This window comes from Poeciliopsis prolifica, unplaced genomic scaffold, assembly GCF_027474105.1.
Source record: "Poeciliopsis prolifica strain line A6 unplaced genomic scaffold, Auburn_PproV2 SCAFFOLD002, whole genome shotgun sequence".
Lineage (NCBI taxonomy): Eukaryota > Metazoa > Chordata > Actinopteri > Cyprinodontiformes > Poeciliidae > Poeciliopsis > Poeciliopsis prolifica.
Genome location: NW_026562377.1, coordinates 4721507 through 4736883, shown reverse-complemented (window position 1 = coordinate 4736883; position 15377 = coordinate 4721507). Strand labels below are relative to the sequence as shown.

At 37.2% G+C, this 15377-nt stretch overlaps 1 protein-coding gene across 1 annotated transcript in view; it reads right to left on the bottom strand.

The window, feature by feature from the left end:
* The window catches only part of raver2 (ribonucleoprotein, PTB-binding 2), a 101322-nt gene that overhangs the window by 52456 nt on the left and 33489 nt on the right, over positions 1-15377 (bottom strand). Inside the window, exons 3-4 of the mRNA XM_055056524.1 lie at positions 2648-2955; positions 1840-2004 (exon numbers count right to left, since the gene is read on the bottom strand). Of these exons, the coding sequence (XP_054912499.1) occupies positions 1840-2004; positions 2648-2955 (473 nt within the window). The remainder of the gene's footprint in view (positions 1-1839; positions 2005-2647; positions 2956-15377) is intronic.

Below are 15377 nucleotides of genomic sequence, written 5' to 3'. Positions count from 1 at the left end.
AATAAAGCTGAGATGTGGGAATTAAAAAAATAATAAAGTGTAACTGCAATTTCCACAAGCTTTCCAAAAGGCAACCTACCCCAACTAAACTGTCATCAGTTTTAACACAAATTTGTAAGTCTTGCCATAAATTACCAATTAGATTCCTGTCTAATAATTTCACAAAATTTAATTTCACAAAAAACACTCTTTTTAATCATTTATATTATATCTGGAGGGCACTAGGACTCATAAGGTATTTTTGGGGATTTTTCTTTTTCTCTTCTTGAAAATGGGTTGGGAAATAGCTGAGGAGAGTATTTATTATATTGTTCAGAGAGCATCAATATAATATAAATAGTAAAATGTATATCTTACAATTATAAATTTGCAAATGTAAAATGCAAATTTATAATTGTGTTTCACAATAATATATTGTAAATTTAATAATAATTTACAGAGCATTGAACAAAAAAACAAAAACATACACGTGTGAACGACATCTGTGCTGCGACTTGTACTGTATTTACAGATTGTTTTGCATGTACCTTCACAGAGTCCTAACATGCCATAAGTGCAACACTTTATGTGCAAACAACTTACAGGCACTGCAGAGTTGAGACAGAACAGAGAGGAGAGCATCTTTGTGCTGTTTAAGAAGTTTTAAATAAGTTTTTTTTTTTTAGGAAGAATTAACAAGAGGACTTAAATATTTCATCATATCTGAGAATAAGAGCAGAGCATGCATGCCAAGTACGTGTTGCTTTCAAGTGTGCAGTTAATTCAAAGTATTCTCCCACAGCCATGTAGACATGAATATGAGCCTCCAACAGCTGGGAAAATAAAAGCAAACGACAAGAAAAAGTAAAACAGCGGGAAAAAAAAGTTTATTTTGCCATTTATTTGACACTGTTTGGCTCTTATGCCAATCAGTCTCTCACTTTAAATCAGAGTAAAATAGATGTATTCATATTTTAATTTTAACATGATAATCATTTGAAAGAGCTAAACAGTGATCCATGCAATGAAATGTGACATTGGGTAAAATAATGTGTGAATGTTTTGCTTCCGCCTCGTGTCCGTATGGTCTTCATCAGCTTTTTCCATTAAATATACGTGTTAAAAAGCACTAAAAAACATCCACTTAGAGGCGAAAAATACACAATACAGAAAAAAGCTGAACTTTAGGTCAAACCCTGCTGGCTCTGCAACAGCAAAACAACATGAGCTAAACACCCACAAAGCATCATGGGACCTGGATGATGTGGGTGTATTGATTTCTATGTGGGAGGGAGAGGAAGAAGGGCGGAGCTAAAACTGGAAATGCAGGAGATGGCCGATATCCACTGAGTGAACTTTAAACGTTCATGAGGCGGAGGAGTGGATGTAGTGGAAAAAAGCCGATGAAGCAAATATGAAAGAAAACAAAGACTGAAAGAAGAGAGAAATGAGAAGGAGGAAGCTGAAGGGTGGTGACGCTGCAGCCACACCTCACAATAAAAACAAAAGCTTAGATTTTATCAGAGGAAGGTCGAAAGAGAGGCAGAATCTTATATGTGCATCACCCACCTGGTGATGATCCATTGGAAAAGGTGTGTGTGTAGAGATGAAGGGGGTTTTCAAAGTTTATAGTTCACATTATTTTAAGCCATAGATCCTATGGATATGATTTTGGAGCAATAGCAATAAAAAAAACGTATTTCCCCCCTAAATTCATAAATCTTTCTGATATGGTGAGCTCAACAGACTTGCAGTTCCATCAGGTGTTTACTAATTCCTGCTGCTGCTAGTCTGGAGGAACTGAGTATGGGAGACCTGCTCTGTGGCAGGAAGCTTGGCAAAAGAATGACTGAATCCTACCTGGCAGAAGACTGGTTTGTATGTTTCAGAGAAGAACTGGGCCAGTTCCTCGGAGTCGCAGAGGTCCAGAGGCAGCCGGTCCACACAGAGACACTTGGAGTGCAGGTTCTCCTCCTGGCTCAGCTGGTTGACATCCATCCACTGAACCATCAGCGACCGATCCCCCTGCAGCATTAAGCACAGACACCAAGTTTAGATTTTCAGTCAGCCACATGAAAATCATTTAAAAATATAGATAATGGATTCAATGTATTAAGTGCAAACTGAGCTAAATTTATCAGTGGTATAAAAAATGTACAGGAATTGAGATCTGTAGAGTCTGAAGTCACTCAAGCATCACAAGTAAAAGGTCAGAAAGCTTTTGCATTGAAGGATATTCGTACAGCAAAATGAAGATGTTGCCATGAGAATAAGAATTATCTTATTTACACAGTTGCAGTTTAAGTTTTTCTTTACAAATGAAAACTTAATATGGAAGACCCCATATTTGGTATCATAAATCAAGTTCTAATAGAACTCATATTAAATTGATATTTAGCTAAATGTCTGATTATACATTTTCATGTATAATCTCTTTCATCTTGACTCATTTTCATCTTTGAGTCAAATGAGGAAATTAATTTGCTAATTTTAAAATCAAGAAGTCAAAGATTACATAAATCTGCAGCTGGTTAGTTATGTCAAGGATAAAATATCTCGTAGCAAGAAAAGGTAAAATAAATCTAATCTTTGTTTCGGGGACATTCTGAAATTTTCACAACAAAAGATCAAAATGGATGGATGCCATTTTTTTTGTGGTTTAACGTACCAGAGGTCGACCCAGCAGCTCCGAGCGGGCCCGCGAAGCGGAGTCCTTCTTCATGTACTCGACAAACCCATATCCCTTGGAGTGGCCCGTTAGCTCACTATAAACCAGGAAGGAGCGCTCGATGTTTCCATACAAGCGCACCAACTCCTCAAACTGCTGCGCCGTGAAGGTGTGGGGCAGGTTGGTAAGGCAGAGCAGGGAGTCTGTGGGCTGCAGGGTGACGTTGATCAGGCGTCCTCGGACAGTGCTGTGGTGGAGGGAGCGGATGGCATCCTGAGCCTGGTCCCCGTTCAGCAAAGTCACAAAGGCTGGAGGAGGGACATTATGGAGACGCCAACAAAGGGGAGAAGACGAGACGAAGGATGGGAGCAAACACAAAGAAAGAGATGCACATACATGGGTGGGGACAAACACAAACACCAACATACATTTAAAGCACACACGAACATGCAAAACATGCCCGGAAGCACACGGAAGAACGTAGATGACCAGCCAAATGTGACAAAAAGAAAAAAAAAATAGGCAAAAAACAACAGAAGGCGCAGACACAGTCATAAAAAACAGACATAGACATACACAGAGAGAAAGACAACACATTAGCTAGAAAGCCAGTCGGGGGCCAGTATGTGGGGGAATCCACTGTGACACACACAAACCGTCTCTAAAAACAACCGACTAAAAGGGCAAAGCAATGACAGTCATAAATACAAGTATACAGAGACTGTTTATCATCATTGACATTCAGCAGTTATTAAACACCTTAAAACTCCTGCATCATTCAGGTTAAACATTTCCCTAATGGAATAGAAGACAAAACTAAATTTAATCACATTAGTTAGTAAATTTCTTCCTCGCTATTCCACAATGGAACAGCAGAAAAAACAATTAGGGTTTTTTTGACCCATGAGTACTTATGACTTCAAAATAAATTGTGAATTTTTCTAAGTAGGGTCATGTTGGATGTCTTTTTCTGTAGACAATGTCACTGAAAGCTGCTTTTTGAATTTCCTATGGTCATCATTATCTGATATCAAAATTTATTTCAGAACGATTAAGAAGGAAAAACAAAACATCTGAGGGCAGACAGGAGCACAGCTAATGACTACCCAGCAATAATTTCAAGAGTTATTTTGTGTAACAGGAAAAACTCATTTAAACCTCTGGCATTATTTCTGGAACAAGGTACAACATAGGTTAATAAAATCTACGGTTACTTTAATTTGTTAAACTATGGATTAAGCCTTTGCGTCATTGCCGTAAAACTGAGATTCTGCAGAGAAAATACGCTTTTTTTGGTTTCAAACACATTAAATAAATCTGAACAAAGCTAAGTATTGCTGTTGTGCATATATAGTATGGATTAAAGAGGGCGAAAAAGTGGAGTAGCTGAATATGGGGTTAACACTGCTAAAATCTTTCAGGAGTCTAATGTTACACAAATATAACTGTTGTCAGGTGGGTTTCTGTAGTTTAGAGTACATGCGCAGGGCACTGTGAGTGTTTGACCCGACTGAAATGCCACTGTGGCTCTGGAAAATGGTGCTTTATTCACATGTATGCCCCTGTATCAGAAAATAACCCACTGTCTGTTTTCTTTTTGTTAGATTTCAAACCTTGCCTATGTGACCCTGACCCTGAAGTCACGTAGGTTCTCTTCCTAAAATAAGAGTTTTGAGTGCTCTACCAGTGAACTCACATCAGGTATACTGGCTGTAGAAAAAGTCATAACTAAAAGATGTTTCATCTTTATTGTGGAACCGTTGTTACTCCGTTCTATCTGGACTTTCTTCAAACTGCAATATTTTCACAGGCAGTTTAAGCTTGTACTGGACGTCCCTTTTCTGCATTCCCACAATAAAGCTACATGTTAGAGCAATGTAAAAAACTTGACACAGTGGAGGATTAACTGAGTATCTCATCTTCCATTACTGGTGAAAAAAATAGAGAAGCTATTTATTGCAAGGTCGGTGTTAAAAGTGAAGAGGCTTCAGACTCAAATTACAGGTAAGAGAGCTCCATTTGTGATGTTGGAAGCAATCCGAACTTTTCTGATGTACAGATATGGGCACTCTTACTGAGGCTACACTCACAAAGCAGGCAAATGCATTAAAAAAAATTGTCCCATATGCATCTCATATCCAACTTCTTTATGACAATTCTGATCTTTTCACAACCCAAAAAAATCCATTTCCATATGTGGTACTAAATCATATACGTATCCGATAGTTTTCAAAGTGTCAGCAGTTTGAATGGCCATGTTACGTGGAAATTTTTCTGCCATAATCCAAAAGCTCAAATGTTCAATCTGAAAGCAGGATTTCATGTCTTTTGTTCTCAAAACTTGTATTACTTTTGCTTATATTTTTATTTTGAAAGCAGGATTTAATGTCTTCTCAAAACTTGTAAGACTTGTACTCAAAACTTCTCCTCGAGCTCACACTTAATCTGCTTGCTTACGATACATGGAACTGCCTTTTGGCACAGCAGCCAAGCAACCTATCAGCCAATAGAATGAGAGTGTTGTACTGGGTGAGTTTTGAGCACAATCATTACAAGCTTTGAGAAGAAAGACATAAAATCCTGCTTTCAGACTGGCTGATGTGGATGGAATATGGCAGAATAATTCCCCCACCCCATGTCGCATTTAGGCGACTTTTACGTCATAATTCTGCACTCGTGTAGTCCAAACATGGTAAATACAGATGTAAGCAAAGGCTGATGCAAGCAGTGACCATTATGAAAGAAGTCAGGGTCAGTACAGCTCATCACATCACAATCCAACCACTCTTGGCTCTGACTACAGATCCAAACAGACTTCTTCACAAACATTGCAGTCAATGCTCCACAAAAAATTTGTTGCTATTAGTTGTGCTTTCTTTTTTATTATCTTCCTTCATCTCGTTACAATCTTGTGATAACACTTTCGACAAAAATTCACCCACCAGTGTACTGTAAAGTGGCAACTTACCTCACTGCATCTTCGATACAGTGACATGCTGCAAATGTCCTTTCTAACATTTTTTCTCATTTGAAGAGAATTACAGATCCCATCACCCTTTTTACAATATATCCAGCCTTACAGGGTTACCGAGAACAGAGCTTTCAATCTTTAATGTTTTTTTTTTTTTTAATCTCCCATGTTTCTGAGCCTTGGAACAAAATTCTCAGCACAGCTGAGCTGTCATTACGGTTAACTTTCATAAGTAGTGCTGTCATTAGTTGCAGCAGCACTGAATGTTTTCAAAACTTTAAAGCAAGAACTTACAGAAAAAACAAAAACTCTTTAAAAGCTCATTTTAAGCTTTATTGTTCAAGAACTAAAAATGCTGCTCACTGCTGAGTTACTGAATGAGTGGTAATCACATCTGCACTTCAACTTTTAGGGCATTGTAAGTCAAGCTACATAAAAGGGCATTGAAACTGGTGGAAAAGATCTGTTTGTGACAGGTTGTCTTAAGATTATTAATTATATTTACTCAATTGGATTGTGTAATTTATTTGCTTTGTCTTATTACATTGATAAAGCTCAATTACATTGAATTTATTTACTTTTTATGCATCCTGTAATCAGTGACCTGCTATGTGACAAAGGTGAATTACATTATGTCATATCGCTTCTCTGCGTCAGTCTAACATCGGAACATTTGCAGTTTATTATTGTATCATTCAGAACCTGTACATGAAGACAGTCCACTCATTCCAGCTGTAGCAGCTTCTACTGTTCTGAAAGGGCTTTGTACAAAGTTACGGGGAATGCAGTGGTGGTCCTAGCCAGTTTGGCGCCCAGGGCAAACCAGCCATCAGTGTCTGGGGTCAGATGCTGATGTTAACGTCTTACACATTGGGCTTCTTTTTGAAAAATGGCATGCTCAGAGTAAATTCAATACATGTTGGGAATTATAAGCTTTATTTGAATTGTTCCGGTATAAAATTAATGGCAAGATACTAGATAAAACTTGAGAGGTCTAAAATCCAACACTCATGTTACTTAGTGAGAGTGTTCTCACAAAGACGGGAACATGAAACTGACCAAAATGTCTTGGTATTATCAAGCATTAAGAGTTTCCGTCACTGGAACTAAGAGGCTGAGCTCCACATCCCCTCTGAACCAAACTCAACTCAGATTCGTTAACTAGATTTCCAGCCAGAAGTAAGATTCATAACTCCAGAGAACACTCTTCCATTGCTTTACAATGCTTTTCATTGCACTTGGTGATTTAAGGCTTGGATGCAGCTGCTCTGCTAAGGAAAAACAATCTCTGCATACTGTTCTTGAGCTAATCTGGAGCCATCAACTCTGCATCTTGGCATCTGCCAGCCCTGCTCTGTGATTTCACTTCATGGTTCAGTTGCAGTTGTTCCCAACTGCTTCTGCTTTTTAGTACCACTAACTATAGACTGTAAAATAGGCTTACACTCACTGAGATCCTGGGAGTGACTAAAACTTTCACTAATTCTTGCAGAAGCAGCAAGAATTCTGCAAGAATTATGACTCGGTGCAAAATTCTGTTGAAACTGGATAGAGAACAGATTTGAACAGAAATGAACCACATTTTGGCGATGTGGTTCATTTTAGATTCATGCTAAAATACAATATCATAAAAATTAAAAAAAAATACCTCTGCAACAGCCCTTTGGCACAGCGCTAATAGAAACTCCAAAGCAGATACATTTGTTTTTGTAATCTTAGTGTTTGCAGTGAAACTGGTTGTATCTGGTCTGTTACTGTTCATCTTTAATGTTTTCACTAAGCCAAAGAGCAGATTATGGTAGAGAATCACTGACTGCCAAAGAAGACACGATCCACAAACATAGTCAAATATGAATTGATGCATAGTTGGTCAAAGTCATGGCAGACATCTCAATTATGTGCCTGGACTTCAATTTTTATTGGTCTTGATAATCAGACAAAAACACAGAATAAAATCAGGAAGACATTACATCAACATTTATGAACCCATATTTTGCTTGCTCTCTGTTAGGATATTGTAATTTCCCTATAATGCTAAAGCTCACATAACTTTAGCCTGTTAAAAACTTTAGCCTGTTAAAAACTTGACATATTGAGATGGTGGTCATGAAGAACAGCTCCAGACTTCTCAACTATCTAACTATATAATCCAGATATCCAACTAAATATTGTATGGTGATTGTGATTTTGTATACATTTATACTGCAATTCAGCTTTCATTTTTAACCAGGTGACTTTTTTTTTCTTTTTGGAGGTTGGCAATCAACCTCTAAACCTTCCAGAGTTTAATACCACCTGACACCATCCTGCTTTCAGAGACAAAGCAGGCGTCGCTGAAAATGGTTTTGGCTAAATTTCAGGCTAAACCTCTGAAGTGGAAAACAGCCTCACTCCTCAGGTCGCTGAAGCAATTTTGAGCTTTGAAATCAGTGTAAAAACAAACATGCAAATTTGTATACTTGAACACCTAATGTGGCCATGTGCCTTCCAGACTTAGATCAAAATAGCAGGGCATTTTCATCATTCCATCCTCAGTCGGAAAAAAAACCCCGCAAAAGTTTAAGAGTTTCAAAGTTGTGATCTGAATATCTAGTAACATAATTACATTAAAATCTGCAGTTATTTATATAAGACCGTTTATATATTAAATTTATATAAGACCGCCGTTTTGCAACAACCAATAACACATGAAGGGAAATGACAAAAAAAAAAAAAAAAAACAAGGTAGCTAAAGAGACTTCAACATTTACTTCATAGAGCTTAGTTTTGCTTTGCTGTCACTGACCCAAGATGAAAGGAAAAACTTCAAAAATAGCTAAGGTCCTGAAGGTTCAACATTTGATATTTCAAGAATATTACTATAGCCGTAAAAGTAGAATTCAATGACTTGGAGCCAAAAACTGAAAATATGTTCAAGGTTTTTTCACCTGATTGCTAATCTAAATTCTCACAAATTCTCACATAGCTGTTAATGACCTTCTTCAATAAAGAGCAAGTGCAAGCAGCATTGCTGCAGTACATAAATATTGCCTTAATGTAAACTATAAATGTTCCTTTCTTCTCAGATGCAGGAGATCAAAGAAAAATGTCTGGCAACAAAACATGCAGAGCAGAGAGTGGAAGTGGACTTTCCTCTGATCCACAACATCTACTGGTGATCATGGCTTTTATCTTACATCAAAGCTTAAATAAGAATCTGAATACCAGCTCAACCCAGACAGAATCCTCAAACACAGGTAGGAAAAACAAACACTGATGCCACAGAAAGAGATAGGAAATTGTTCCTTGTATTGTGCATGATGAAAGATAAGAGCAGGTCAAATAGGCAGTAGGGTCATGCATGCAAAATATTAAAAAGAATGTCAAAAAAGGTAGATTTGGAAATCAGAGTCATGGCAAATTCATTAAGTAAACCCCCCTCAACACAAATCTGTTTTGGTGTCTACATCGTGTTGATGTAGTGGAATTCCCTCATATTTTAAAGCATTGTCAATGTGCGCTGCCTTTTGAGGAATCACAGCAAAGCATCAACCAAAGTTCCAAACAGCCAAACTTCCTCATGCTACACGTTGATTGTAAGCGGTCAACAGATCCACTCATTGTTTGTGAGTCATGGGCTGTGTCTCCGAAAGCCAATCAAAAGTTTTGTCTGAATGTGTTGCTAGGATACACCCTAGAGCACTAAGATGTTGTGAAAGGCATCAGCATTATTTGCTGGTACAAACAATAAATGCAGGGGATGAATAGTGGGTGGAATATGTAAGGAGGAATGTAAATTTGTTATTTGAAAGACCACAGTTGAAAACCATGTTGTATAAGTCATCTTAACCACATGATGTGGTGCCATTACCAGCAACAACCAGGTCGAAACAAAATTTTTAACTCTGGATTAAAAATGACTGCCTCTCTTTTGACTGTTTTTAGTTCTGTCCAGACGTTTCTTGGATTACGTACTAAAACATGGTGTTTTTTTTTAGTCTTCTGGTTTTCTGTTTTGCATTTTGAAGCTCATCTTACAATACAGTTACCATCCAGCAACGTAAAATGCAAAACAATTTACTTTGCAACCTGTGTTCAGAAGTGTATCATTCATTCAGTATCAAAGACCATCATCATTGTAGAACTGCAATTAAAAGATATCATTTTCAACAATGACAGCATAAATAAATAAATGCTTACATTTAACTCATCTTGAGATGTTTCTACAAGGGATTAAATCCATGCAATCCATTCTCTTCTGTTTCTGACAACTTTGACCAGTTTGCTCATAAACCCAAATAATGGGTCATTTGAAGAGTGAAGTTTACAGAGAGAATATCACATTTTACTCTTTTATTCTTTTCAGTTTCTTGTAATACATTACAAATGTGTAATGTATTGAGTATCTGTAATTGGGTCAAAGTCATAACTAAAGTCAGAAGGTTCGATTGCAGGCAATATTTGTGCCAGTAGTTGGTTTAAACATGAAAGTAATAGCATATTCGTTAGTCATTTTCATCAACTTGTTAAGCCATAGTTTTACATGCTGTGCACCTTGACGATTAAACTGAAACCAAATGTTTATTTTTGTCTCCTGCACCCTAACACATTGTTTTTCAGTGAGCATTTATTTTGCACAGACCTTTTTTCAAGACAAAATTTTCCCATCTGAATTGCAGAGCATTGTTGATCTGGTAGGGTTTATAGATGTTCACTTAAAAATATACAAATAAGATAATTGGTTTTAGTCAGTTCTCAGTTTTGAACATCTGAATAAAGATAACAAAGTTACGTTTTGTTTCGTTTCTCTCATTGTAACCACATTAGAAATGTGCTGAACCATGAATTGTGTGTCTTGTTACACTCCTTTGTATCAGCAGATACAAAGGAGTATCTGTAGATAGTCCCTCTCTTATGGACCAACTATGCATTTGTGAGTTTAGGCACAAATGCATAAACAGATAAGTTTATGCATTTGTGCCTTGTTTGTTCAGCTACTTTGACCCTGATTACATTTGTCTTCTGTTATTTCACACAACTTTTCCAATAGTCTTTCCACATACATATATGCCTGCATGCATCTCCACAAACTGACTCCATCCAAATCAATTTTCTCAAACCCCATTTCACACATTTACAAATATAGATCTCTAAGTGGAAAACCTAACTCATTACGTATGCTACCTAACATCAGGCATTACAAGAAGATTAAGAAAATATACTTTGCGTTTTATGGTAGAGCTCTTTCTGTTTCCTCTAATGACTTCGGTGCCTGTCAGGCGGAGGCTGGCTTTAAATCCTGCTCAGTGCGTTCTCCAGCAGTGACAAGGAGACCTTTGACATTCAAATAGCTCACAAAATAATTTTATAATTCACATCCTGCCAATCACTGAGTGGGCTACCCAGTGAACTTTGACTACAAAAGGAGGAGGAAGAAAAAAAAATTACAGAAGTGCCACATCTTAATTATGGGTCTCTGCTTCTGAATGCGTTGATTTTTTTTCACATGTAGATTATTCCCATGAAGAATGTGCAGGGGCACAGGGGAAAAAAAGAAATAGTCAACTGAAATTACCTCCCAGGCTACAATTCTGCTGCCACTTTCTCCTGTTGAAAGAGCTAATTAAAAACAGGGGAGCTACAAGGCGCACAGCAGACCTGGAAACTCGAGGGGCAGGTTCTCAAGCTGGGCCCGAGAAGGTCCTGCTGTTTCATCCAAGCCCCCGAGGCGTAGATGAAAGCTTCAGAAGGACAACTCTCTTTGGTAAAGCGTTTAGTCGGCTGACTAAAAGCAGCAGAGACTCACTTCTACAAAGGTTGTCTTTCTGCAGTGGCTTTGATATGAGATGAACAAATACAGGTAAGAAAGAATGATGAAAAATACCTTCACACCTACATGCATACCCCATCGCCTAAATAGTTAACTAATGATGCATTAAATAACATCCATTGATAACAAAATACAATAATTTATGAAAATTATTGTCAATGGATATGCAAAAACAACTAATTTTGAAGCATAAAATAAATAAATAAATGAAGCCAAAAAAATAAATCAGTTGGTGTCTGGAACTGGCCAACTTTAGGGTTGACCAACCTGGATCAGTGGAACTGGCACACTTCATAAAATAGATGGCATAATGACAAAACATTCTGTAGAAATATTCAATCAACACCTAAAGAAATCATCAGGACAGAAACCCAAACAGTTTGGCACAATTCACACAGCTTAAAAGGCAATCATCCTGGTTACTGACCAAATGTATGTAAACTTCTGAATTTGAAGAAAGTTTAAAATTAAACTCCAAACAAAAATGTTCTTGCTAAGTTTAATAGCATTTAGCAAATAGAAGTAATCTGGTAATTCAAACTGACCTAAGACAAAAGATTTTTAGTGTGATTTAATATCAGACAGTGAGGAAAAAATATGTATGTTTTTAGGTGTATGGAAATATCTGATTTCAACTGCACGTATGCATTGTAAGACATGATTGTTATTGAATGTTATTTTTATTGGTGTGTATTTTACAAAAACATGAGGAAAACAATAAAAATCAACTTAAAAACCCAAATGTTATCCAGAGGAGTCCTGCTGTTAACTGCAGAATCTCAAACTTTTGTCTAATTCTCTGCCAAAACAAGAACTTGAGAAACAATGTTAGTGTTATATGTTTTAAAGCCAAATAACTATTTAGGGATGACACTGTATTTGCTATTTTAAAGCAGACACAGTTTGTTTTACGGTGTAGAAGCCAAGCCTGACGTGTCAGAAAGGATAAGCTCTCTATGGATCTGTTTCTTACACACAGTCTCCTCCGAATCCTCCACACAATGAAGCCCCCAGGGATGTTTATGACTTCGCTGCAAAGTGTATAAATCCTCAGATCACACCCGATGGTGTCTGTGGGGACCTATGCTTTTATGTAAAATGCTACCCAAACAGTATTTTCCTCTTACAAACAGTTCTTAAAAAGACTAAGGATTAAGCTGAGGGATAAGACCGGATAAAAAGCCAAACAGCAACTTGGTCTGCATACAGAACCTTTCCAAAAAGCAGTACCTCTCACCAGTGTGGCACTAAGAAAAAAATCTCATCACCTTTTGAATCTCAGTGGCTTTACTTCTTTCTGCTCCTGTTCAACATTAGTAAACACTTCAGAAGAGCAGCGTCCTGCTCTCTTCAAACACGCTGGTCCTCCCACACACTCCTTTCCATCATTACAAACAACTTCCCTATCCATCAGTCCTACACAGTCCTCCATCTGACAGGCACTCTCACAGCACTAAGTAGAGGATTCAGACCTTTGGTCGCTCTTAAGTCTATCGTCAGAAATTAGTTTTAAAACGGTTTTGTATTTGGGGAGAAATAAAAAACCAGCTAACATTTTTCCCAAAGAGTTCTACATCAAGCTTTTGAATTTATTTACTTTGACCTTTATATTTTAAAGTTCTATATCAGCCAAAAGTAAAAAAAAAAATCAAAAAAGAAACTAAAATGTATTTTATTTTGCCGCTTAAGAAGTAAACCTGTTCCATCTTAAAGACCATAAACATGACATTTCCAGTGCTGAGAGCAGAAACTTCTTGTTTTGTAAAGTATTACACCACACATAGCAAATGGCCTTCAAGAATGAACTGTCTTGACCTTTCTAGAAAAGAATAAATCAAGTTTAGTTTTAAAAAACAAAAAATGTAAATAATGTTGCAACAACATGCCTCTTATTTAAACCAAGATTCTTAATTTGAGAATCGACTGTGAAAGCTGCATTTAAATTGTACATGAGTTTGGAAGCACTGTGTTTGATCTGTAGCTGGATGAGGAAGGTGGAAAACCAAAAAGATGGCTGGATGAAACGTATCAGAGGCAGAGCTGAGTGGATCTAACACGCAGCCTCTTTTCAACCAGCCGCCCACTCTTCCACCCACCGCTCCATTGTTCGCTCAGCTGCTCAGCTACTCTTAGAGGCATTTTGCTCTAAAAACGGATACATGCTTCAGCATCATTTACAAACATTTTGTAGTATGCATGTAGATTTCCATTTCAGCTGATAAGACGGATATGCATAATGTAATGCACTCTCTTCAGATTCTTCAGATCTGGAATAATGCGGCAGCCTCATTCACAGCCTGACATTTAGAAACTTTGACAGTAAAAGCTTCGATAAGGTGCTTAGATAAGCTTATCAGTTTAGTGTTGATTTCTCTCATGTTCCTTTCCATTTTTCTGACATTTCATACTTTACAAACCACTAATCATCTTTTCTCAGTCCTTATCTTTAATCTGTGTTCATTACTTTAGTTACCTACATTTATGATTCATCAATTTTTTGATGTTTCATCATATTTGTGATACTCAATATTTAATTCAAAGGGAAAAGAATTCCAGTTGAAATTCTGAAGATTAATTATATTATTGTAGTCATTTTAAGCAGTAACAACTTTACATTTATTGAAATCGGAAAAGTAAATAAGCTTCATTTGATCCATTAACATATTGTCACACTTAATCCTTAGATTTTAAGAAAAAAACATACCGAATGTGAAAATAGCTTCATCTGGAAAGTTCTACTAAATCATCTACAAGGTGGATCTTTTTTTATGTTTTGCTATGTCGGGGTTCTCAAGGGTTACCACTGATGTAATATACTGGTAATTTTTCCAAACAAATTTGTGCAAACACCTTCAGTCTTTTGAGTCCAATTCTGACATCTTGGACAGCACATGGGGACTGGTCCATCCAAGACGGGTCTGACCAGCATCATCTGACAGCCAACGAAAAGCTCATAACCCCAACACAAAGTCAACCAAGGACATCAACAACAAGAATCTGCCAATGAAGGCCCTGTGGGAGCTTAACATCTAGGAGTTGCCAATATTAAGAAAGTGATGTTAACTTTGTGGTCAATAGGGATAATAGAACTGACATCCAAGTCATTAATACAAAAAAAAGAATGTAAATAGGAACTCATCCAAAGGCTGGTTTCTGCATTGATTGTACACCAGAGTTTTTCAATTTTAAGTTACAATATCTTTGAACTTCAAGTTAATTTTATTAAAGGTGAAAATTCAGGGATTTTCTAATTTGGTTAAGCATGATCTTTTTCATCGGGTCCAAGCAGAAAGCCCAGCATTCCCACTGTGCCATGGATACAGATTTGACAAACTGCCAAGCCGCCCTGGCAGAGGGCAGTTATTGATGTTGGCGTGACCAGGTGCTGAGGGCAATAGCAAATGCCATCTCTTTAAGGATCTCTTCAGGCATCAATAATCAGCCGAGTATGAAATGTCCATCAGGATTGAAAAGAAGCCTGTCTAGCAGGGAAGCTTCTGGAAATGGTTCCAACTAGTACCTTAAGGTCGAACTGGGGAGAAAGCTCAAGCTTCCAGAAACTTGACCAAAATCATCGGATGTAAAAATAGGCTGTATGGATATTGTCTTTCCTGACAGCTAAATATTAAATCGGATAAAGTGTTTGGTGAGAATAAGAGAATAATAATGTACTTCGGAGCATCATTAGATATGAGATGGAAGATATCAATCCCCTAACTGCAAACACAATCAGTTCAAAAAACTCAATTGTTCCAATATCAGTTTATGAAATAAAGCATGTAAATATTTTTGGGTTAAGCAACACCTCAGTGTGCTGAAAAACTTATTTATTTCCCATCTGTGTAATGTTCATTTGCAGATTGATGTGAGGTCACATAATGCTAAAGGTTTTGATTTTGAGGAAAGCATTGATTGTTTTTCTGATTTACAGTTGATGTGATACAAAAGCA